Raw genomic sequence first — 24,184 nt, 5'->3', positions numbered from 1 at the left:
GGAGACAAACAGGCAATTAATTCCGGAGCTAAGTTCCCATCTGCCAGGCCGGCTGACAACAGGTCCTGCGCACAACCCCAGGGCCAGCCGCGCCACCTCCTCCCGCTTCCTGAGCTCATAGCGCGCACACCCACCTTCGTGCACACGCGAGCCTGCAAAGATACGCGTGCCGCTCGCAGACACACCTAGGCATAGATACACTGCCAGGGGCACTGCATGTTCCGAGGCGCAGACCGCGGAGTCACTCATCCACGCGCGACAGTTAGACCCAAAGGGTGGCCAGCGACACGCGGAGTGCACTGGATTTTCAGGAAAAAGCGAATGGGCGTCTGGGGGCCGGGGTGCGGCCCCTTCCTTGTCCCACTTTATTATGCGACGTTGGGCAAGACCTTCCCGGCAGGAGCCTCAGTTTCTCGCCTGTAAAATGAGGAGTGGGTTGGTGCTTCCCAGGGGACGCGCGGACCCGTGTCCCGGCAAAAGGAGCAGGAAGGCGCATGCGCGAGCGCGTACCGTGTGTTTGAAAGCGGCCTCCAGCGCCCCTCCCTCCTCCTCCGGCTGGGACTACTAGCCGAACAAGTTGGGGTCCTTGGAGTGGGAGGGGCAGCGCAGCGGGGCAGGATCCCCTCCCCCACGCACTCCCGTGCAGAGGGCTGGGGCGGGGCGGGGCCGTCTTCCTGGAGCCCCGCCCCCACCGGCCTGGGCCCCGCCCCTCCCGAACGCGCTCGCGGCCACCAGTGAACGCTCTCTGCCATTCGTCTGCTCGCGCCGCCAACTTCGGAGCGGCCCGTGGGGCCATGGGGACGCCCGTGGGCCGTATCACGTAGCCGTGGAACCCCGGGACAGCTCGCACGGCCCCGAAGCTCCCGCCTGGCCCTTCCTGCGTCCGGGCCATGGGCGGCCGCGGCGTCCCCTTGTGCGCAGCTCAGCCCGTGGTACGCGCGGCCGGGCCCCGAGAGGGAGAGTCGGGCGGCTGGGGGCCCCGGCGGGCGCCGCGGGACAGAGTCCTAGACACCGAGGATGGTCGCGGGGTGTGGGGCGCCCCCTACGGGCCGGGCCTGGAGGAAGCGCTGGGGCTGCCAGGCCCCTTGCTGGGAGGGACTCTATCCGGACCTCCCGGGATGTAAGGAGAGGGTGGGTGGCAGGTTCGTGTCCAGCGCTCCTAAGTTTGTCGAGTGCATCACTCAGTGGGGCCGGGACGCGCTGAAGTATGGAGTCACCGGTGCTGGGCCCCGGGATGGTGCCGCAGCGGCCAAGGCTCACTGTCTTCTTCCGAACCCACTTCCTGTAGGTGGCCGAGGGCGGCCCGGCCCGGGAGCCGCTGCAGCTGGTGGAGGTGACCCCCCGCAAGAGGCTGCCAGTCGGGCCAGAGCAGGACCCATGTGGCAGCCGCCCTGTGCCTGAGGGCGCCGGGGCAGGGGCAGAGCAGGGCCACTCGGCTGGTGGAGGTGGCTGGTGCCGCCACTGCCACACGAAGCTCGCCGAGCTCAAGCGACAGGCGTGGAAGCTAGTCAGCGGGCCCGGGACACCTCACCGGGTAAGTGACCTCTCCTTAGGCCTGCCCCTCCAAGCAGGCAGGGCCCATGCTGTAACTTGGGAGACCTTGGATCCAGGATAGCGGCCACATTTCACCTAGTGGTTTTGGCCAGTCTCTGGGCTTTCCTCTCTGAGCTTCAGTTTCCGGGTCTGTCACAGCCCGTATGAATTGAGGTGCTGGGGTTGGAGGTGGGATTGGGTGGGCGTTTCTGCCGGAGCAGCAGATGCCCCACAGCTGGAACCACAGTCTGTGTCTGGGAGGGGGAGGGGAGAGAGGGAGGTAGATGGCGGGGACTCCACCCAGGGCAGGACAGTTCCTGCCCTGCCAGCAGCAGGAGGTTACTTGGTGCGTTGTTACCCTTGGGGCACCTGGACCCCCAGCCAGGTGTCTGGAAAGTGTACACCTGGGGCAGAAGAGCTTGGAAGACCAGAGGGTGGACATGCTGCTGTAGGGAGAGGGGTGGCCCTGTCTGCCCCTTCCTAGCGTGGTGGGTAAGAATTGTGTATGGGACGCAGCCAGGGCCTTGCCACCTTAGGCAGTTGCCACCCATCTGGGAATTGAGTAACTGGGCCTCTGGGTTCCCCAGGCTTCTCTGTCTTAGCTGCCAAGGTGTTTGCCAGGGGTGGGGGCATCCTCCAGCCAATGGGCTTGGCCGGGTCTTGGAAGGAGCTGGGACCATTGTTCAAGGAACAATGCACCCTGGAAGTTTGCAAAGCCTGGGAAGGTGGGGGTCTCCAGAGGAAGCCCTTCCCGCCTGACCTTCAGTCTTTTTGAAGGCGTTCCTGGGAAGTCCGAATAATCCCTATTGAGTCTAAATATAGTTCTCCAAGGAGGCCATGTGGTCTGGAAGTGGGGGTGGGACTCTGGGCTCCTGGGGTCCCATGTGCTCCCTGCGTGCTCCCTGTCCAGGGCAGGCAGGGTAGCGTGAGTCTGGTTTCTGCTCCTGGGCACTCTCTGTGGCAAAGGGAGGGGACCTGTGGCCTGTCCTGGGATGGGGCTGCACCCTCCCCCTTCTGCTGTGAGCAGGGTCAGCCTTCCCAGCTCTGTGCCCCAGATGGTCTGAGTGTGGTTTTAGAGACACCAATGGACCTCAGGCTCCTAGGAGGGTGTGGTTTGGCATAGACTCAGAGGGGCCTGTCAGAGCTGCAGCGCCATCTTGCTAACCCTTTCCGGGGAGACTGAGGCCAGAGAGAGGCAGGGCTTTGATGGCTGAGCTGGGTGGCAGCTGGTTGCTGGTTGTTGGAGAGCCCTGATGGGGAGAGCTGCAGGTCCCACCAGCTGCTGGTGGATTCGAGGGTCCCTCTAAGGCAGGGGCAGTCAACCTCTTTATACCTGCCGCCCACTTCTGTATCTCTGTTAGTAGTAACATTTTCTAACCGCCCACTGGTTCCACAGTAATGGTGATTTATAAAGTAGGAAAGTAACTTTACTTCATAAAATTTATACAGCAGAGTTACAGCAAGTTAAAGCATATAATAATAATTACTTACCAAGTACTTTATGTCGGATTTTTGCTAAATTTGGCAGAATAAATCTTTATAAAACAACTTACTATAGTTAAATCTTTTTATTTATACTTTGGTTGCTCCGCTACCGCCCACCATGAAAGCTGGAATGCCCACTAGTGGGTGGTAGGGACCAGGTTGACCACCTCTACTCTAGGGCGGTGGTCCCCAACCCCCGGGCTGCGGACCGGTACCGGTCCGCAGAGAAAGAATAAATAACTTACATTATTTCCATTTTATTTATATTTAAGTCTGAACGATGTTTAATTTTTAAAAAATGACCAGATTCCCGCTGTTAAATCCATCTGTAAGACTCACTCTTGACGCTTGTCTTGGTCACGTGATACATTTATCCATCCCACCCTAAAGGCCGGTCCGTGAAAATATTTTCTGACATTAAACTGGTCTGTGGCCCAAAAAAGGTTGGGGACCACTGCTGTAGGGGGTCTTAGGGCTCTCTTTCTGCAGACAGCTCATCAGGGAAGCCCCCCCCCCCCACTCAGCTCCCACCTGCCCTGGCCTTCCCCAAGTTTGCTGTTTGACACTGAGTCCCTCTGTGCCAGGTGCTCCTCTTGTCCCCTGCCTCCCCTGGCACCCAGAGGCCAGCGCACCCCACAGACCAGGGTCCCAAGCTCTGTTCCTGCTCTGCACCCCCCCCCCCCCCCCCCCCGTGTCTCCTCCTTTGTCAGCTGCAGGCAGCCTTCAGGGGCTGGTCTGGGAGTGCTGTCCAACCTGTAGGGTTCTGTGTCTGTGGAGGGAGGGCCCATTATCCACTGTTTGTCTAGAGAATGGAAACAGGGCTGTGGGGGGCTGTCCCCAGCCGCGGGATGTGGGGGGTTGGGCCGCCAACCCTGGGACCTTGGCAAGTGTCTCTGTCAGTAGGACCCAGGCTCCTCCCAGTATCCCGGCTGACTTGCGGCCTGCAGTCTGGCCCGGCCTGCCCAGAGCTTCCTTCGGGGCAGGCTGGGAGGCGGTGGCTGGACTCACACATGTAGCTGCTCTTGCTTTCGGTTTGGGTGGGAGAGCTCTGTGGGGCAGCAGGAGCTGGGGGCCTGCAAGGCCCTGGGAGTGAACCTGCTGTTCTCAGATTCCCCTGGGGGCCTTTTTTATTGTTTCTCACCGTGAGATGAGCTTCATGAGGACAGCACTTCACAGTTTACAGAGCAGGTGGCCTGCTCTTTCTCACTTAGTTCTGGGGGCTTGCTGGGTTCCCATGGCTGGGGTGGGGGTGCGGGTGGGGCGCTGGTGACCTGTGAGGTCCATGCCTGGTCTCAGGTACAGAACAACAGACAGGTACCTGCTTTGAGATCTTGGGCAAGGCTGCTGAGATTTTGGGCCTCAGTTTCCCCCTTCATACCTGGGACTGCTTTTGTACCCATTTTGCAGGTACGTCAGGCAGTGTCCAGCACAGGGCAGCTTGCCCACCTTAGGCCTTGTTGTTTTTGCTGGTCTTTGGAGGCTGGGGGGGTGCGGGGTGTTGGGGGTGCCGATTCGAGTCTGCCTAGCCATTGGTCAGCCTGGGTGTGACCCTGCCTGTACTGTCCTCTCCCTCTGCCTGCCTTGGTTCCCTGTCTGGACAGTGAGGGTGACCAGGGTCCCCATCCAAGACTCTATCACGAAAGGGCCATGCCCTGCAGCCTTTCTGGGTCCTGATGCCCTGGAGTGGGGGGCATCATGGGACATCTGTTCTTGGGCTCAGACTGCCCCCCACAAGGGGCCCAGAGCCAGGCCTTCCTCTTCAGTCACACCGGAGTGCCCCCCACAAGGGGCCCAGAGCCAGGCCTTCCTCTCCAGTCACACCGGAGTGCCCAGCCTGGAACTGGCCGCTCTGTCCTTCTGTCCCTGAGCTGGAGCCTGCAGCCTCTCAGCCCTTCCCATCCTGCGTCCTCACCCACCACGGTGAACTGGTCACCACGTTCTTGCAGACCTCTCTTATTGTGCCTCTGGCCCAGACCCCCAGTGCCTGCCCATCCCTACCTGGCCAGCCTCAGGGCAGCCAGAGGGGACTGGCCAAACTGTGGACCCAGCAGAGGGGGGAGGGGTCTCCCTGCCAGACCGAGGGCTCATGCTCTCCCTCTGTCCCGCGGTGGGTTATCACCAGCACCCCCTGGCAGACCCCCAGTCCCCTGCCCCTCCCATGCTCATTGGCAGACCCCAGCCAGGGTCACCTGATGTCCTGGGGACGGGCACCTTGGCAGCTGACGGTGGCGGGGGCTCAGACCCTGCTGACCTGCCTCACTTTGAGTTCAGCACGGAGCTCTGGCAGCGCCCCTGCGTGCATCAGGCTCACCACCCTCCGCTCCCACCCTGCTCAGGAGGCTGCCCCTTGGCCTCAGCCTGTCTCAGCCTCTTCTGCACTCCGTGGCCACTGTGTGGACTCTGTGTCCAGTGTACTAGCCCGGGCGGGAGCTCTGCCAGGGCAGTTGAAGGGCCCAGGTTACTGAGCAATGTTTGTTGAACGACTGAGTGATCAGGCTTTTCCTTGTATGCCGGCTGCGTTTGCCCCGGGACTGCTGGGCTGACCCTAGCCCTCTCCCCCACCCCCTATGGAGGTGCCTGCCCCCACAGGGAGTGGCGGTTGTCCCTGCCTTCTGGTAGCAGTGGGGGCAGGGATCCCGCTTGGGGATCTGGTCCAGCTGCCACCAGATGCATCGTGACAGAGATGACGACTCCTCCAGAGACCCATGACATTTGACAGAGGTGTCAATATAGGTGTTGAATTGATTAGCGTCCCCCTGGGGGAAGGGGCTTGATTCTCATTTAGTTCTTCCAGATCTCTCTCTCTCACCCAGGCCTGGATCTCGTCCTCCCTGCCCTTGCCAATGGCCTCTGTCCATTGTGTGGCCCAAGCATTCCCCCCACAGGCTGGACAAAGGGTCTGAAGGCTGCTGGGAGGCGGTGGGGCTCTCGTCCAGGACGCAGCTCCGTGACATGACCCTGCTCTAGGGCTGGAGGCCTGGAGACCTTCCGCCTGTCTCTGGGGCCTGGCTTGGAGATGGCTGTCCTGCCCACTGTCCGTCCCCTGGTCATTCTTCCCCCAGGAAGCCTTCCTGGCCCTCTGTCTCCGCATCTCTTGCTGTGGATCGTACTGGTGTGTGATGGTGGGGTCCTGGGTGGGCAGGGGCTGAGCTGAGCTGGTTGGTGTTGGCTGTTTGCTCCTTGGGCTCTGAATCCCTGGCTCCAACCCCCAACACTGTTTGGAGTCGGGCCTGAGCTGCACCAGCTCCTGGGACCACCCCTGCGCAGGGCTGTGATGTCTTCCCGGGGTGCCCGAGGGCGGGGCTGCGGCCCTCAGCAGTGTTCTCCAGCTGAGCCAGGTGTTGGCAGGCTCCAGAGGCAGCCAGGGAGGTGTGAAAGGGGCGGGCAGCGCCTGGGGCTGGCTGCTGGGCAGTCTCCCAGCTGGCAGGGGACCCGATGACTCAGCTGGGAAGGGATGGGTCTGTGGGCTCCGAGGCTCCCGGCCACTCTGAGGGCCCAAGCCTGGCAGGGCAGAGAGGAGGCTGCTCTGGCCTGGCTTCCCATCCAGCCTCTCTGAGACCTCCACCGGCCCCTGGGCTGGCTCCCTGCTCCCTAGATAGAGGGGGTCTCGTTGGTCCCCCATGTCCAGTGATAGAGTGACGAGCTCCTTGTGCGTGTCGTGTCTCTGCTAGTTCCAGGGTTTCAGGGATGAGAGTGGGCAGTGAGGGTGGGATTGAGCAGGATTGATGCCCTCTGGACACCGGCCAGAGCAGAGGTGGGGAGTCGGGAGCCGGCCAGGGTGCAGGAGCTTTGGGTTTTTGCTTGACGGATCAGTCCAGCTGCTGTCGGGGGTTGGGCTGAGCAGGGGCCTAGGTTGTGACTGGCCTTGCTGCCCTCTGTTAAAGGGGTGGAGGGTCAGGAGGAGAGGGAGGCTACTGGTCAGCCCTGAACCTCTCAGGCTGCTCAGAGTCTGGCCTGGGAGGTGTGTGATGGCTGGGGCCTGGGGTCTTCTCTTAAATAGCAAGGAAAGTCTAGTTTCCATTTTCCTTTGCCTGCCAGGAAGCTCACAGCTTTTCAGCTTCCACCGAGCACATGGGCCCTTTCTCACCTGTCTTATAGCCAACGGCTCACTCTTGTTGGCTCTAATGGGACCGCCTCCGGTCAGGTGGTTCTGTCTCTAATTTATGCTGCGTGTTCGTGGGAGCCACACACAGGCTTTGTGCAAAAAGGTGTGGCATGCAGTAAATAAATGGAATAGAAGTTGGTCGAGTGTCCCCGCGGCGTGTCCGGCCTCTGTCTGTCCGGCTGCTCTGTGCAGTGGAGGGGAGGGGCCGTTGAGGCCGGTGGTCCCGGGTCAGGTTCCTGGTTGCAGCCAGGCTGGGTGGCCGGGCCTCTGGGAACCACTTCCTCCTTGTGTGCCCCTGAGCTCTGCGCTCTGGGTTCTGCGTCCCCTCCGGGTGAACAGGGGGCTGACAGACTTCTCTGCTGGGCGGGTGGGGTTGGGTGAGGGCTGGGCGTCATCCCCATGGTGTGGCGCGGTCCCTTCTTTGTGGGGTCTCGGCCTCCCCATTTGTAAACTGGGACCTTGCACGGATTGAGTCGCTTTTTGCTCCCCCAGCTCAAGGGCACTCAGATGTCTGGAGCCCCATGTTGTGTCTGGGGGATCCCCTGGGGCTTGGCAGCCTGAGGGCTGGCTGCGCGTTCCCGGTGCTCCGTGGGAGGGCTCCCTGGCTCTGTCCCCCTGGCAGCCTCCCAGGCTTCGGCTGTGGGGCAGGGTGTGTGGGCTCAGCTGGGCACTGGGCCGGTGACTCCACACCCGCCGTGTCCGGTCTCAGATGGTTGTCCTTACACAGCCGCCCGTGTTCACCTCTGACCCCGTGTTTCCAGGTGGAGCGTGCCAGGCACTGGCCCTGCCTCGCGTCCTGCACGGGGGCGTGGGATGCAGAGTCCGCCCCTCCCTAAGTGTCCTGTCCTGGGTTCCCCTCTCCCAGCCGCCCCCCCTCGGTGCAAGGGCCACAGCCCAACTCTGCCTCCTGCAGCCCCCCACCAGCCCCGCAAACTTGGCCTGTCCAAACCCTGAGGGCGTGTCGGCAGCCATCTCGGCTTGGCCTGCTTGACGGCTGCCCTTGGCTCAGGCACGGAACCTCCTGGTCTTGTCCCTGGACCCCCCCTCTCCTCGGCCCCCACCCCTTCCACATGTTGAGCCCCAGCTCAGCTGCCCAAGCTGTGCGGCCCAAGCCAAGTGCCTCAGCTTCTCTGAGCCTCAGTCTATAAAGTGAGCATGCTCACGGTAGCCAGCAAGAAAGGCAGTGGCAGTTCCCAGCGGGGTGGGTGTCTGTGGCAGCGGCTGCCCTGGCACTCTGAGGGGCCTTGTCCAGCCAGCACAGGGCGTCTGCAGGAGCCCGGGGATGCCCAGGCGGTGGTGAGTCTGGGTGTCAGGTCTTGAGATGGTGCCAGGGGCCAGTCGTGCCAGGTGTCTGTCTGCTCTGCTGGGTGATTGGTGAGGACGGCCTGCCAGGTGGTGCCCCCAACCCTGGCGGGGAAAGTCTGCGGTATCCCACATTCAGGTGAAGAGACTGAGGTCCCGGGGCCACAGCCTGCAACCGGAGAGCCAGATCGAAGCGTGTCGGGGTGAGTCCAGGTCCCTCCCCGACGCGTGCTGAGCCTGCCCCTCGTGCGGCGGGTGACTTGAGGAAGCCGCCTCCCCACCACCCCCACCCACCTAAGGCTAGCCTCCCAGGGGCCCGCTTCGGGGACACCGGGCAGGGGACAGGGGAGGCCATTGAGGAGAGGGGGTCTCAATGAGCTAGTGTGTGCCCTGAGCTGCCCAGCTGCCTGGCGCCTGGCACGAGGCCTTGGGGACGGGTGCTGGTCAGTGCTGGGCGTGCTGGGCCGTGCCCCTGGTCCCCTACCCCTCCCCCTGGCAGAGAAGGGAGCCCGGGTCGACTCTGGGCCTTCAGAACCGCCGACCGATGGGGCTGGAATAATCTCCAGGATCCTGGCTGGAGGACAAGAGAGGTCGGGCTGCTAGGTCTTCCCTGGAACCGTCAGACTTGGTGGGCAGGACCTCGGGCTGGGGTTGGGCCCTTGGTGAGGCTCCTGGTGGGAGGGAGGGGCCCTGGACAGCCGAGTGCGGCTGGCCACAGACTGACAGTTTCCAGGCTGGAAAACTGATTCCTGAGTCCTGACCTGCCCCTAGTCCCGCCGGGCTGCACGCGACATTGGAATGTTCTGGATGGCCGAGCCAGAGAGGCGGAGCCTGGCCCAGCAGCCAGGGGTCCCTTCCTGGACCTGTTGTCAACTCCGGAAATGGCAGCTGCACGGGGTCACTGCCTGCAGCTCTGTTTGCGGAGGGGAGGGACGTGAGGTGGGGGGCTGCTGCCTGTGAGGACCCCAGCCCCCCACTTGCTGGCCTGCGTGCACACGCACACCCCACAGTGCGGCGGCCAGGGAGGGGAGCCCCGGGCTCGGCTCTCCTCCAGTCTGGGCACCTGGCCCGATTTGCCCTCCCAGTGTCCCTGCCCGCGTGGTGCTAGGGGTCCCCTTTCTAGAGCTGGGGTGACGGGCTTGGAGAGGGTCGTCTCAACGCCCTGAGGTCCTGGGGCTTCTCTAGTTGGGGAGCAGACCCCTCTATCCTCCTTCCGATGTGGCCTCCGCTGAGGGTCTGTTCGGCTCCTGTCTGGCCCTGTGGGTGGGCCTGATGGGCCTGGGCGGTAAGTAGTGAGTGATGGGCGGCTCGCCCCCAGCAAACTCCATCCCGGCCCCCAGCTCTGGGGAAACGGCAGGATTACTTAGGGCAACTCGGAGACCCCAGAAACGCGACAATAATGGAGAGTCATTGTCAGGAGGGGTGGCTCTCTAAAGCCCGGGTGGTGTGACGGGCAGGTAGGTGCTGTGCAATGCTAAATTGAATCAAATTAAGAAAAACATTTTCCAAAGGCACCTAAAATACCTGTTTACTTAGACTGTAAAGAGGAAATGAAAAGTAGTATCTTGCAGCAGGTCTAATTAGGGTCTTTCTGAAGGTGCCGGGCTCCCAGGGGAGGGGGGGGTGGGGGGACAGTGTAGGGGCTGGGCTCTCAGGGCCTAACATTCCTGGGATCAAGGCTCTGACCCCTCAGGGGCTGGGGCCTGTGGACCCCCCTGGCTGGGAGAGGCCTGGCCTTTGGGAAGGGTTGAGGAAGGGACTGCTGCCGCCTTGTCCCCGGCCTCTCGGGCCCCCCCCAGCCTGCATGCTGAGGTCTGACACTGTCGGCCCACTGTGGAGGCGCAGAGGGGGCCCCCCAGGGGAGTGGGAGGTGTGGAGGCACAGAGGGGGCCCCCCAGGGCAGTGGGAGGTGTGGAGGCGCAGAGGGGGCCCCCAGGGCAGTGGGAGGTGTGGAGGCACAGAGAGGGCCCCCCAGGGCAGTGGGAGGTGTGGAGGCACAGAGGGGGCCCCCCAGGGCAGTGGGAGGTGTGGAGGCGCAGAGAGGGCCCCCCAGGGCAGTGGGAGGGGTGGAGGCGCAGAGAGGGCCCCCAGGGCAGTGGGAGGTGTGGAGGCGCAGAGAGGGCCCCCCAGGGCAGTGGGAGGTGTGGAAGATGCTGTCTGCCTCGTGCCCATCCTGGGCATGGCCAGTGCCAGCCCCTGGGAGAAAACCACCCCCTCCCTGGAGTCCTGAATGCTGGACTCATGGGCTGGGGTGGAGAGCCCAGGTTTGGGTCTATCCTGCCCAAAGCTTGCTGGTCCCCATGCTGGTCAGGCGGATTGGAGAGGTCTCTGGTCCTTCCAGTGCAGGTGTGTGACTCTGAGTGACCGCACACGGTGCATGTTCTGCGCTGCTGGGGCCCGCGCTCCAGCGCGTGCTGCCTGGCCCGCACGGGAGACTCAGGCGGGGCTCTGAGCCCTGCTGCGGGCACACATGGCTGCCCCAGGCAGGCCTCTCCTGTGTGGCCTCTGCCATCTCCAGTACGTGACCTGAGACGAACGTTACAGAGAGGACCCCTGCCCCATGCCGGAGTGCCCCCCATCCAAGGCTCTGTGCAGCCATGGTGGCGAGGGTCCCCTGGGAGGTGGCCTTGGCTGCCAGTGCTGCCTGGGCTGAGTGTGGGCGGGGCCTGGTGCGTCTGGGTGGGGCTGCCTGCAGCTTGTGAAGGTGGATCAGGGTACATGGGTAGCTGTTAGGGAAGGGGGGCCGGGCATGGGGCCTGGGAGGCTGTGGGCTCACCGAGCAGGTCACGAGGCAGCCCTGGGCTTGCCTTCCTGTGACAGGGGGTGCTCCCCCCCCAGGGACTTTGATGATCAGAGTGCCTCGGGCCTGGGTGGGCCAGGACCTCTCTGACAGCTGCTGTCTGAATTCCTGATGACACACTGGGGGGGGGGGGACTGGGCTGGAGTAACTGGGGGGGGGGTTGCTGCTCTGGCTTCCCCACCCCCATGGCCTCTGCCGGGGTCCTGGTGCATGCCCCGGTCAGTCCCCCCTTTCCCACCTCCTCCTGTGCAGCCCGTGGAGGGGGGGCAGAGGGCTCCCCGAGAGGCCTGAGGTCTGTAAGCCAGGCAGAAGCCCTGGAACAATGGGCTGCTGTGGCCTGGGGGCCGGCTAGGGCCTGGGCCGCCTTTCAAGTTGGGTTAATGGCTCTAGCAGGCACTTCCTCCCCTTACCCCTGTCCACCATTAGTGGCCTCCTGCTGAGTGGAAAAACCGGACTAATCAGAGCCAGACCTGGAAAACGGGAGGGGGGGGCAGGCTGGGGGCACCGGGCGTCTGGATTCCATCTGTGGCCCGCATGCCAACCCAAGGGGGGGGTTCCTGCAGTGTTTCCACAGCCCCCTCCCCTCTACAGGCCGCCTCTGGCCGCCTCGGTGAAGTTCCCGCAGGGCTGCAGGAGGGAGGGGTGTTAGCTGATGGGAACCAGGCTCACCAGACCCAGAGACCCAGGACAGGCTCTGGGGCCCTCCGGCCCGGCTGGGGAAAACCTGGACCTTCCCTTCCTGCAGGGCCTGGGTCAGGCACTGGACTTGATGTGCCCGGGGTCACCCTTTCATTCAGCCTGGTCTGCTTGGGGTGTGTGGGGTCAGCTCCATGGCTTGGGCTGCCTGGAGCGGAGCTGGTCCTGGGGACGTAGGTGCAGAGGGACCCCCTGCGCGTGCTGGCCCGCCACCGGCCACAGCTGTCACTCACTGGGGCCTTTCCGGGCACCTGTGTAGACATGGGCCGGGCCGCCACGTGTCAGGCTCGGGGAGCCTGGGTGGGGGAATGTGCTCTGCCTCTTACTCTGAGGAATGTTTGCGTTTGGGGGGGCCCGGTCCTGTCTGTGGTCCACAGGGCCGTTAGACCGGAGCAGGCCATCTCGGTGACGTGGGGCTCTGGTCGGCGGTGAGCAGGGCAGCCTGTGGCCGGGGAGGAGGAGGAAGGAACTGGCTCTGCACATGTGCAGCACAGTCAGGTGTGGGGTGTACAGGCGGCCAGGCGGGCGACCAGCTGGCCGGGGTGGGGGTGCAGGCCTGCATTCGGGTTCTGCTCTGTTGGGGCGGCACTGGGGGGGTCCTGGGTGGTCACAGCTATACCCTGGCTGGGCCGGTGCTCCGTCGAGGCGGGCTGCCCTGTCCAGGCCTCTGTGGTTGGAGCCCACGTCTTGGGGAAGGGGTGAGGGTGCTGAGGGGCCCCCTGGACTGCAGGGCTCTTGGCCAGGCGGAGTCAGGTGGGGCGGTAGAGGGACAGGGGACAGACTCTTCAGTGAGGTTCCTTGTGGAAATTTGTGCCCTCCATCTCTTCCTCCTCCTCCTTCTCTTTCTAGAGCTATCACTTCCTCCAGGAAGCCCACTCTGATTTCCAGACTAGGCAAGGGTCTCCTCTAGACTCCCCTGGCTCCTATTCTTAGCCATCTCTGGACACCAGGCTCGTGGTTGTGGAGAACTGTATGTCCCCCCAGTGTATGGTAGGGGGCACTGGGCTGCAGGGGCCGCCACCAATCAGCATGACCTCTGGGGCCAAGTCCATGCCCGTTACGGAGCGTGGTGGGCATCGAGCCTTGCCTCCTGCCTCCCTGCTGGCTGGTACTCGGAGCCCCGGGACTTCCTGGCCCGCCCCTGCAGAGGCATCACGTGCATGGACAGCAGGACCACATTCCATCTTCCCCCGCGCCCGGCCAGGGCTGGAGACCTCGCAGGAGCTGGGAGAGGGTCTCCAGCCGCCCAGTGTCCCCTCGGCCGGGGTTGAACCGGGGAGGTCGTCGCGGCTCTGGAACGGATGTTTCTGTCAACCAGGGTCCGAGGCTGCTGACCGCACTTAGTCTCATGGAAGGCCCTGGGCCGGGTGGGGGACAGGCCCCCCGTGCAGCCTCCCTGCTGCCCCTCAGCCCGTGGCCTCAGCTACTTGCGGCCCGGTGGTCAGGGAGCACAGGTGCCTCGTTAGCCGCGAGCGAGCCCGGTGACGGCGGCGGGAGGGTGGTTGCTGTCACGGGTGTCGCGGGCCTCACTGTTCGGCTCCGATAATTGTTTTCCTGCTGGCTGCACGCGGAAGGAACCAACTGTCCAGGCTTATTAACCAGTTATGGGTTATGCGGCGGCTGCAGGCACCGGGGCGGGGACGGAATGGGTGTTGGGGTTCTGGTGCCCGGACCTGACCACCACCTCTGTCGCTTACTCCCCGCAGGACCCTTGCCTCTCCGCTCTGCTCCTCGACAAGCTCTCGTCACCGGGGGCCCTGTCGTCCTGCCGCCCGGAGGCCGAGCGCCGCTGTGACGTCTGTGCCACCCACCTGAACCAGCTCACACGGGAGGCCCTGCAGCTGCTGCAGGCACCCGCCGGCTGCGAGGACCTTGACGCCCCTCACCGAGGCCCTGGCCTCATACCGTCCAGCCCGGCTGCCATGACCGGCCCGAGGGACGGACCCGGGGTGGCCGGCCCAGCGGGGAGGCCGCCAGGCCGAACAGGGCCGGCCAGGAGGAAGGGGCTGGCCTGGCCATCTGGGCCCAGTGTCCAGGTGTCCGTGGCCCCGGCCGGTCTGGGCGGGGCGCTGAGCACGGTCACTATCCAGGCCCAGCAGTGCCTGGAGGGCATGTGGAGTGTCTCGAGAGTCAACAGCTTCCTGCCGCCCTCGTGCCTGGTGAGTGCCCTGGTGGAGTGGGCTGCGGCCTCTGGGACCACCAGCAGGGTGTTGCCAGCTGTGTCCGAGCTGGGTTCCCTCCGGGGGTCCATGTCCACTTGCTGGCAGTGTGGGCTGTGGGCATTGGAGGGAGCCCCAGACAGTCATAAGGCCCGGGTCAAGTCCACCACAAGGTCACACTGCTGGGCAGGGCCCTCTTATGTCCCCTGGAGCATCGAGTCCACACAGCATCGGCACACGTGGTCGGGGGGTGGCCTCTCTTCCTTCTTAGACCACGTGGGGCCGTGTGGGCTGATGGGAGGGTCCCGTGGGCTCCTGAGACGAGGTGAGATCTTCATCCTCGGGGGTTGGGGGTCCTCATGAGGAGGGGTCCCCCGTGGTCCCTCTCCCTCTGAGCTCTGCCAGGCCAGGCTGCCCCCAGGGGCGCTGTTGGGGGACGTAGAGCCTGGTGTGCTGGGAGGCCTGTGCCCACTCCCTCAGTGGGTCAGTTTTCGGGAACCCCCTCTTTTCAATTGGCTGCAGAATGCTCCCCCTCCTCTGGCCCACCAGATTGCCACCAGAGCAGCGGGCACAACCTCTGTGGAACCGGCTCTGGGCACTAGTGAGTGCTGCGGGCACCACGGACCTGGGTGTCCTGGGCGGGGGGCTCTGAGCCGGCGTCCACCCTGCAGTCCGACAAAGCTCTGGAGCAGCGGGCTGGGGGTCCGGCCGCTTTCCATCGGCCACAGATTTTTGCTGGTGGGGAGTCTCTCCCAAGTATCCTGTGTATCCCTCCAGTTTTCCGTGTAGAAGAAGGGGTGTCAGGAGGAGAGGGTAGGTTGTTGGATCGGGGTTTCCTCGGACACTGGGAAGAGTTCGTTTGGGGCTGGGGCCGGGGGCTATCTCAGGAGGGCCTTTTCCCAGAGGGCGTCTGGCCACCCTACCTGAGTCTGGCTCAATGTGGGGGGGACCTTCTCCTGGGGTAGCGGGCCTTCAGATGCAGCCAACTGCCTGGTTGAGGACTGGGAGGGGGAATCCAGCCATGTCCAGGGTAGGAGTCCGCCAAGCAGAGGGAACGGTCAGTGTGGGGCCTGGAGCTGTGAAGCATTAGGCCTTATCAGGAGCTAGGGCTTTGTGTGGGGGGGTGTTGATGTGGGGGCGTGGACCAGACCAGGTGGGACCAGGAGGTGATGCTGCATAGGTGTGTGTAGGTACACGGAGAAGCCCCCACCTCCTGCATGTCACCCAACTCCATGAAGCCCCAGGGGACAGAGAGATCGGTGGGTGGCAGTGAAGGCGTTTCTGCTTGTATGCTTCTTAGGCACTACCCATCCAGCTGCATGGGCTTGCCCAACAAGTATCTGGGAAGTCAAGTGACAGACAGAAGTCTGCCACAGTCTCTGCGCCCGGTGGGGCCTCAGTGCAGCCCCTGGCTGCTGGGACAGGGTCCTGTAATATCTCAGTGGGAGACAGACTCTTGGCCCGCCCCCCCACTCCGGGCTCACTGGCCCCTCTGAGGTCAGTGGGATGGGGCTGGATGTCGCCACTTCCAGCGTGGCCTTGGCTGAGATCTTGCCCTTGCGAGGCAATGGACCCCATGACTTGCTGCTCTCTCTGGGGCCTCCTGGCCGCTCGGTGGCTTGGGGCTGGGCTTGAGAGAGCTCTGGGGAAGAACTCTGGACCCGAACTAGTCTCTGTTTGATGTGACGACGCATCACACCACGAGCCTGGCCTAACGGCTTCCTACTTGTCCTTATTATCCCTGAGATGAGGCCAAGAAGGGGGATGGCCACCCCCTTACAGCGACCCTGGTGCTTCCTGGCCTGAGAGCTGGTTGCTCCAGAGGAATGTGCAGGGGCACAGCACCGAGGTGGGGAAGCAAGCTGGACAGCTTCCTGGAGGAGGTGGCATTGATCTGGGCCCAGAGGAAAGTGTCAGAGATGGCAGGCCCAGTGCAAGGTGTGGTGGGGACAGCAGCCGCCACTGGAAGCAGGCCAAGGGCTCCTCACAGCATGTCCCTGAGGGGCCTCAGCTGCCAGGCGGAAAGGGGGTGGCTGTGCTCTGAGGGTGCCCTGAGCGGAGGAGGAATGTGAGCAGAGTGGGGGGCAGGGGGCGGCGAGCTCGGTGCAGTGGAGTCTGCGCCCCGCTAGGGTCACGGGCCTGTTGCCGGTGGCCCAGACACCATAAAACGTGGGCATTTAAGGCTCCTTCTCTGTTTTATGGGCGCATTGATTGTGTGCGGGTGTGTGGGAATGGATTTATAATTAGACAACAGGGCTGGAGATCAATAGGGAGATTATTAGAACCATAAATAGAACTTGAGGACTCAGGTGAGGTAATTTCCCCGGAACCGGGGCATTGATCATTAGCGGTGGCCCTGGAATGTTAAAATGCTGCGTGTTAGGTTGTAGAATTAAACACTTCTGGAGGGACGTGCTGTGAATCTCCAACGCCCTCCACCCGGGCACATTGTTTGCAGGCCTACAAGGATGTGGGCCAGCAGGGTGGCCCCCTCTGTAGCCCTCCTGTTCTAGGGCCCGAGAGGCAGGGGCATGGTGGGCAGGACGGGGCAGGGGATGCTGGAGGAGGATGCCGGCGCCCTGGCCGGAGGGACGGCCTCTGGAAGTGGGACTCAGAGTTGCAGGGGCCCGGAACGTTCTGGGTGCTGCCGGGGTCACGCTGTGGGCGTGGCCACCTGGAGAGCCCTATGTCTGGGTGGTGAGGCAGCCCTGAGCTGACCACGGCTGTGGTCAAGCCGCAGCCCACTTCCCGTGCAGGTGGCACGGGGCTCGGCCCTTTCTGGGCTGTTCGGACCTCCCGAAGGTCAGGCGAGGCTTCTGGGTTGTGAGGCCGCCCAGCGGACAGACCAGCCTCGCTTTCCAGACTGGAACCAGGTGCCAGTGGGGGCTGGGCTCTGGCCTGTTGCCCACACAGCTGCCCTGAGAGTGCTGGGCAACGGCCATGGGGCTGTCCCACATGCCCTGCCCTGGCCCGCCCCCCTGGGACACGGCTCTGAGCCCCATGCCGACCGACAGAGTGCTGGTCAGACGCTCACAGGACGCTGTGCTCATTTGACAGATGCCACGAGACTGAAGCTTTTGCCTCCTGACCCCACAGTGGGCTTGAGGGAGCACTGGCTGGGGTGGCAGGGGTGGGGCTGAGTGACATGGTGCAAGGTGCTGTTGCCAGGCCAGGCCAGTGGGGCCTGTGCACATCTTTCCGACTCCTGTGGGCACAGGTCGAGTCCTACCTGGGGTTCCAGGGCTCACAGTCCAGGGAGGACTGGAGCAGAGGGTTTTTGGCTGACCATGGGGGCTGGGCCAGTGGAGGCTTAGCCTGGATGGGGGAGCATGGAGGACTTCCTGGAGGAGGTGCTGCATGCTACTCTGGCGTGCAGTGTGGGAGATGGGTCATTTTGGTGGAGGCCCAGGAAGACCTAGGGCTTTCCTTTATCCTCAGAGCTCGGGTGGGTGGCACAGGTTTGGTGGCCGCCTGTGCCCCCCCTCCTGCCCCCCACGCTAGCCTGCTTGTGGCCCCGCTTCTCTGTGAGCCCTGGTGGGGAGCTGCCCACCTGCCCGCAGGCATATGGCCGGGATGGTGGGGGTGGCTGGAGCTTTGTTTGGGCTCTGGCCTGTCTCTCTGATGGGACCCACTGTGGGCGTGCCTCTCCAGGCCTCAGTTTACCCATCGTGGAGTGGAGGTTGGGCAGGGTGGCCACTTCTGTGACGGGGGGGGGGCACTCCCAGCGAGGGGGCCCGCGGTGACCCGGCGGGGCTTGGAGGGAGCTGCCCGGCCTGCCTCCTGGGGCCCTGGTATCCGGCACGCCCCCACCCAGCGTTGCCACCCATGCCCCCTGCAGGGTGGCGGCTGTGCCTACAAGGTGCAGCCGGGCTGCCCCTTAGCCCCTGCCCCCTGCCCTCTCCCCGCTCTTGGCACAAAACAGCCCCCAGGGAGGTATTTGTCCTGAGGGGCTGGCACGGGCTGCCTGTCTTGCGCCAGAATTTGACCCGTGTGGGCGTCAGGCCTGGAGGGTACCTGGGAAATGAGTTGGTGTGGTTGTGGTGTTTCCCGAACTGTGTTCCGTGGCACCCCAACCCTCCCCCCCCCCCTCCCCGTAGGCGCCCTGCAGAGACCTGTGGGCACGTCCGCGGCGGGAGCCCTGTGCCGGGCAGGCCTCTCCGGGCAGGGCCTCACCCTCTCCTCTTGCTTTTCTTTTGTTGCTGCCCTGGCATCTCCATCACGTTTTCTGTTTGGCCGCCACCCGCCACCTGCCCCCTCCCCTCCGTCCCCGTGTTGTGGTCTTCCCTCCTGCCCCCACCCGGCTTCTTTTGGCATGCCCTGCTCGGGCTCTGCTTCTGGCAGGAGGCGGCAGCGGCCGGCCCGGTGGCCGCAGCCGTGTCTTGGCGGCTCGTGGGACCATGGAGCCAAGATGCGTGCGGGACGTCCGAGACAGGTCAGTGTGGGGCTCAGCTGCCCAGGCATGCTGGGCGGCCTGCACTGTCTCCGGCCGGGGGCAGGAGTGCCCGCGGGAGCCAGTGGGACGGCCGGGGCCCGTTGGGGGCGTGGGGACCGTGGAGGGCGGAGTGTGGCCCTCTGCCCTGCTGTCAGGACACCTCATTGAATGCCAGTTGGGCCGGGCCGGGCCGCCTGGTGGGGGTGGCTGGAGCCAGGGCGGGCACCAGGGCCCAGGCCGAGGGCTGCAGGCTGTTGCCGTGGGTCTCAGCTCAGCCCAACTCAGCCTGGAGCACCACGGGCCCGGTGGGGACACTGATGTGAAGGGACTCCGACATTGCTGCCTGCACCGTCTGTAGGACCAGGGGCCGAGAGGTTTTGTGGGCAGCACCTGTGTTGAGTGATGAGGCAGATGCTCAGCTTCTGTTCTCACTGCCTGGGTCGAGGCCTGGCTGACCTCCTTCTGGAAAGTTCTCCATGAGCTGGGCCCCCTCTACTCCCTCTGGTGTGGGGCCCACCTCCCAGCTGTGGGTTGGGTCTGTCTCTGGTCTGTGTCCCCACCAGGCTGTGTGCTCCCTGAGGACAGGTGTGTGGAACACCTGCTGTGTCCCAGGCAAGGGGCCAGCACCTCTCGGGCATCCTGTTCCCAGTATGCTCTAGGTGCCCCCGAAAGTGGGTAGAATGGGGGAATGAGGGGCTGATGGGTGGAGCATGGCCGCTTCTCTAGGTGGGGAGTACTAGGCAGACTGGGGGAGGCTGAGGAGGGGTCAGAGGGCTCTGGGGCGGGCACAGGGAATGGCCTGGAGTCCCTGCCCTGTCGGCAGAGGCAAGGCAGGTGGCAGGGCGCGGTGTGCGGGCACAGGGCCCAGAAGGGCCTGCGCTGCTCCAGGCCTACCCCTCTCTGTCACAACCTTCTCTGTGCCCTGGGGCGTGGCCGGTGCCCTGGGATCCAGGTGGGGTGCTTGGTGTCCATCCAGTCTACGGTTTGGTGGGCTGTCTCTGAACTTCCTTTGCAGACATGTGTTTTTTTCTGTGACCCAAGAGGGTTTCGGGAGCCGATGCTGACCACAGGCTGGGTGGGGTGTGACCCTCCACCATGGCAAGGAGCAGCACTGCCCTGAGGCAGCAGGACCTCCTTCCAGAACGTTCCCCCTGGGGGCCCGTGTGTCTTACTCTGCTGATACGCCTGCCTGGCCTCTGGCTCTGTCACTTGGTAGACCCCGAGGATGCAGTTGGCGTGGCCGCTGCCTGGGCTCCGCCCCCCGCAGGGTCCCCCTGGGCCCTTACAGAGGACATTGCCCGCCCCTGGGGCTGGGCCGTGGTGCCCAGGAGCCTGGGAGGCTGAGGCCTGGGGTGCCGGGCCGGACGTGAGCGTGGTGCATGGCTGGGTCTGCGTGTGCCCGTGAGCGTGGTGCATGGCGGCTGGGTCTGCGTGTGCCCGTGAGCGTGGTGCATGGCTGGGTCTGCGTGTGCCCGTGAGCGTGGTGCATGGCGGCTGGGTCTGCGTGTGCCCGTGAGCGTGGTGCATGGCGGCTGGGTCTGCGTGTGCCCGTGAGCGTGGTGCATGGCGGCTGGGTCTGCGTGTGCCCGTGAGCGTGGTGCATGGCTGGGTCTGCGTGTGCCCGTGAGCGTGGTGCATGGCGGCTGGGTCTGCGTGTGCCCGTGAGCGTGGTGCATGGCGGCTGGGTCTGCGTGTGCCCGTGAGCGTGGTGCATGGCGGCTGGGTCTGCGTGTGCCCGTGAGCGTGGTGCATGGCTGGGTCTGCGTGTGCCCGTGAGCGTGGTGCATGGCGGCTGGGTCTGCGTGTGCCCGTGAGCGTGATGCATGGCGGCTGGGTCTGCGTGTGCCCGTGAGCGTGGTGCATGGCGGCTGGGTCTGCGTGTGCCCGTGAGCGTGATGCATGGCGGCTGGGTCTGCGTGTGCCCGTGAGCGTGGTGCATGGCGGCTGGGTCTGCGTGTGCCCGTGAGCGTGATGCATGGCGGCTGGGTCTGCGTGTGCCCGTGAGCGTGGTGCATGGCGGCTGGGTCTGCGTGTGCCCGTGAGCGTGGTGCATGGCTGGGTCTGCGTGTGCCCGTGAGCGTGGTGCATGGCGGCTGGGTCTGCGTGTGCCCGTGAGCGTGGTGCATGGCGGCTGGGTCTGCGTGTGCCCGTGAGCGTGGTGCATGGCTGGGTCTGCGTGTGCCCGTGAGCGTGGTGCATGGCGGCTGGGTCTGCGTGTGCCCGTGAGCGTGGTGCAGGGCGGCTGGGTCTGCGTGTGCCCGTGAGCGTGGTGCAGGGCGGCTGGGTCTGCGTGTGCCCGTGAGCGTGGTGCATGGCAGCTGGGTCTGCGTGTGCCCGTGAGCGTGGTGCATGGCGACTGGGTCTGCGTGTGCCCGTGAGCGTGGTGCATGGCGGCTGGGTCTGTGTGTGCCCGTGAGCGTGGTGCGTGGCGGCTGGGTCTGCAGGTTGCCGGCGCCGTCCCCGGAGCACGTAATCCCATTTGTGCTTCATTACGTGGCTGTCCCCGCTCTGGGATTTATTTTAGCTAATTAGTGGAGAGCGCCAGGGTAGTGTTTCAGACATGGGAACGTCATACATTATCATACGCGGGGCAATTAGCGCTGGTGACAAATGTTTATTGTGGTTTCTTCTCTAATTATGCCTCTGGGCGCTCCCAGATGGACAGCCCAGGGGTGAGGGGTACAGGTCCCTGTCCATCTGTCCTGACCACCGAGGCCATTGCATTTCTGGGACCTGGTAGAGGAGAGGCCTCTGAGGGGCATCTCCCTCCCTCCGGGGCAGAGCAGCACCCCGCGCAGCGAGCTGGCAGGGCCCTGCGTGTGGGGCGAACTCAGCTCTGGGTGGGCAGGCGCTGGAGCAGCGGGCACCTGACCCTTCATGGCTCCCTTCCTCCCTTCTGCAGGCAGAAGCAGCGGTGGCCGCGGTGGCGGTGGCAGACACGGTCCGAGACGGCCCGCCCGCCGTGGGCGCTGACAGTGGGCCAGAGGTGTGGGGCCGTGGTGGGGCCTGCACGGCAGCCCTGGTCTCCCCAGTCCCAGGCACCCCGGCCGGGGGCTCCACGGGCCCGTCAGCTGCAGCCTCGTTCTTTGTCAGGTATGTCCTCCTGAGCCTTTGTGTGGGGCTTGGGCCTGGCTTGGGGCCACGTGGACAAGAAAATTTGGGGTGGGGAGGACCTCGGCTCCCATGCCCCGCCAGCCTCTGCATCCCGTTGACGGGGGGATCTGGCAGAGGCCTCACATCCCAAGAATAGGTTGCAGCCAAGAGACCGGGTTCGAACCATGTCTCTGTCCCTTCTAAGCTGTGCAACCTTGGGCAGGTGACCTAACCTCTCTGTGTCTCGGCCTCCTCACCCATCAGAAGGCGCTTTCTTCAGAACTGCTGTGAGGTGCAGGGAGCTGATGTCTGTGCAGCCCTGAGAACGGGCCAGCCAGTGTCTAGAGGCTCACCACCAGGTGTCCTGGGGCCTGTCCTGGGCCAGCGTGGCCAAGGCCACCGAGGGAGGCTGACACAGGCTCAGGGCAGTTCGCCTGCAGTCGGGGCATGGGGGGCTGAGGGTGGGCGATGGGCCAGGGCCCGAGGGAGCTTCTCTGGGCGATGGAGGAGGTTGGATGAACTGAGGAGGGTCCTGGAGGGTGGGCTTCACTCAGACCCCGCCATGCCCCCCCCCTCCCGCAGCTAGCCGTGCTGACCGTGGTCAGTTCCAGCTCCACAGTCAGCCAGGAGCCGGTGGGTCCCTGTCCTTGTCCCAGGCCCAGGCTCTGCTGTGTGGGATGCCGGATCCCATGCTTTCCTCTTCGGGTCCCCAGGGTCTGGCTGTGCCCCACAGGCACCGGGCCCTTGCGATGTCAGCTGGGGAGGCCTGTTGGGCGCTGAGGTTATGGGGGTGGAAGAAGCAGTGTGGGGAGCAGCGGGGCTGGCTCCCATAATGAGCCGTGACGTCAGGCCCTGCCGTGGGTCAGTGCCCCACTAGCGGCCCCGTGGCGCCGGTGAGCTTGGCTATGCATCGTGCATGGTGGCAGGACTGGTGTCTTTCCAGGGGTCCGATGGACCTGACCGGGGGTGGTGGGCAGGTGTGTGACGGGGTTGGTGAGCAAGTGGCCGTGTCCCAGCCAGGTACCGGGGTGCTGAGGTTCAGCTGGTATTCTCTGGCAGCGGGGTGGGTGGAGGGCCTGCCCAGGGGGCTCTGGTGCCCCAGGTAGGGGATGGGAGGGACCCAGCAGCTGAGAACACCCCTCGCTGTTAGTCTCTGCCCTGGCTGGGGGCAGCGGCCACAGTCCTTCAAGCCTCTGTTGCTGACGAGTCCACTCCTGAGACCCTCTGAAAGGGAAGCCGCACGGCCCCAGCGGTCCCAGGCTCTGGGGCCACACTGGCTCATCAGCGACCCTGCGGAGCGAGCACACTGCCTTTTGTCTGGAGCCTGCCAAGGCTGCTGCTGACCTTGGGAAGTTGCCATAGAAACAGGCACCCGGGTTGGAACGGCAAGGCAGGGTTTCCGGGGACCCGCGGGGAGGGCTGCCCAGTGCCATTACTTCCAGCCTGTTGGACGCCCCTCAGCCCAACAGCTTCTCGCAGGGTTGTGGGCCCAGTGTGGGGGTGCACCCTGGCCAGGCACGCTGTCCCCAGCGCCTTCCTGACTTGGGCCCAAGACCAGCTCTCTGGGGCTGCAGCTCCCTTCGCCGTTAGGAGAAGCGGGTGCTTCTCAGCTGTCCGCCCTCCCTTATTCTATGGGGGCTGTGGCTTAGAGGGAAGGGGCTTGTTCAGGTCCCTAGGGGACGAGGGGCTGGCAGACCTGAGCTAGGCACTGTGCTCCCGGGGACTGGAGGGGCAATGCTGACCCAGCCCATGCTCTGCCCCCTGTAAGTTTCTGACTAGACAGCATGGAGTCTTTGCAGGGAATGCTGTGTACCAGGAGATGGGCTTTGAGGGTTGAGTAGGAGTCTGCTGTTTGCCGAGAGGAGGCAGAATGGTCTGCGGTTAGGAGTTTAGGTTCTCTCTTGGTCCCCGGGCATTCTCCACGGGTCCTCTCCAGGACCTCTGAGCTGCCCGCCTCCACGCGGGGAGGCTGGGTGAGGAGTGTTGCATGGCCCGGGTCCTCTGCGGGACCTCTGAGCTGCCCGCCTCCACGCAGGGAGACTGAGTGAGGGGTGTTGCATGGCCCGGGTCCTCTGCGGGACCTCTGAGCTGCCCGCCTCCACGCGGGGAGGCTGGGTAAGGGGTGTTCCATGGCCCGGGTCCTCTGCGGGACCTCTGAGCTGCTCACCTCCACGCGGGGAGGCTGGGTGAGGGGTGTTGCATGGCCCGGGTCCTCTGCGGGACCTCTGAGCCTCCCGCCTCCACGTGGGGAGGCTGGGTGAGGGGTGTTGCATGGCCCGGGTCCTCTGCGGGACCTCTGAGCTGCCCGCCTCCACGCGGGAGGCTGGGTGAGGGGTGTTGCATGGCCCGGGTCCTCTCCAGGACCTCTGAGCTGCCCGCCTCCACGCGGGGAGGCTGAGTGAGGGTCTGTTCCATGGCCCGGGTCCTCTGCGGGACCTCTGAGCTGCCCGCCTCCACGCGGGAGGCTGGGTGAGGGGTGTTGCATGGCCCGGGTCCTCTGCGGGACCTCTGAGCTGCTCACCTCCACGCGGGGAGGCTGGGTGAGGGGTGTTGCATGGCCCGGGTCCTCTCCAGGACCT

General features: G+C 64.5%; 1 protein-coding gene across 2 annotated transcripts in view; it reads left to right on the top strand.

The window, feature by feature from the left end:
- KIF26A (kinesin family member 26A) overlaps positions 1 to 24,184 on the top strand; it is a 42,253-nt gene that overhangs the window by 1,495 nt on the left and 16,574 nt on the right. Inside the window, exons 1-4 of one of the 2 annotated variants that reach the window (XM_066342196.1) lie at positions 747 to 932; positions 1,289 to 1,534; positions 13,628 to 14,080; positions 21,415 to 21,605. In XM_066342196.1, coding sequence (XP_066198293.1) covers positions 891 to 932; positions 1,289 to 1,534; positions 13,628 to 14,080; positions 21,415 to 21,605 — 932 coding nt within the window. In that variant the 5' untranslated portion in view covers positions 747 to 890. Of the gene's footprint in view, positions 1 to 746; positions 933 to 1,288; positions 1,535 to 13,627; positions 14,081 to 21,414; positions 21,606 to 24,184 lie in introns of those variants that run through there. The other variant, XM_066342195.1, reaches the window with a different exon arrangement.

Source organism: Saccopteryx leptura, chromosome 6 (genome assembly GCF_036850995.1).
Source record: "Saccopteryx leptura isolate mSacLep1 chromosome 6, mSacLep1_pri_phased_curated, whole genome shotgun sequence".
Taxonomy (NCBI): domain Eukaryota; kingdom Metazoa; phylum Chordata; class Mammalia; order Chiroptera; family Emballonuridae; genus Saccopteryx; species Saccopteryx leptura.
Note: the sequence above shows the minus strand (reverse complement) of the source record. Positions and strands in the feature narration are given on the sequence as shown.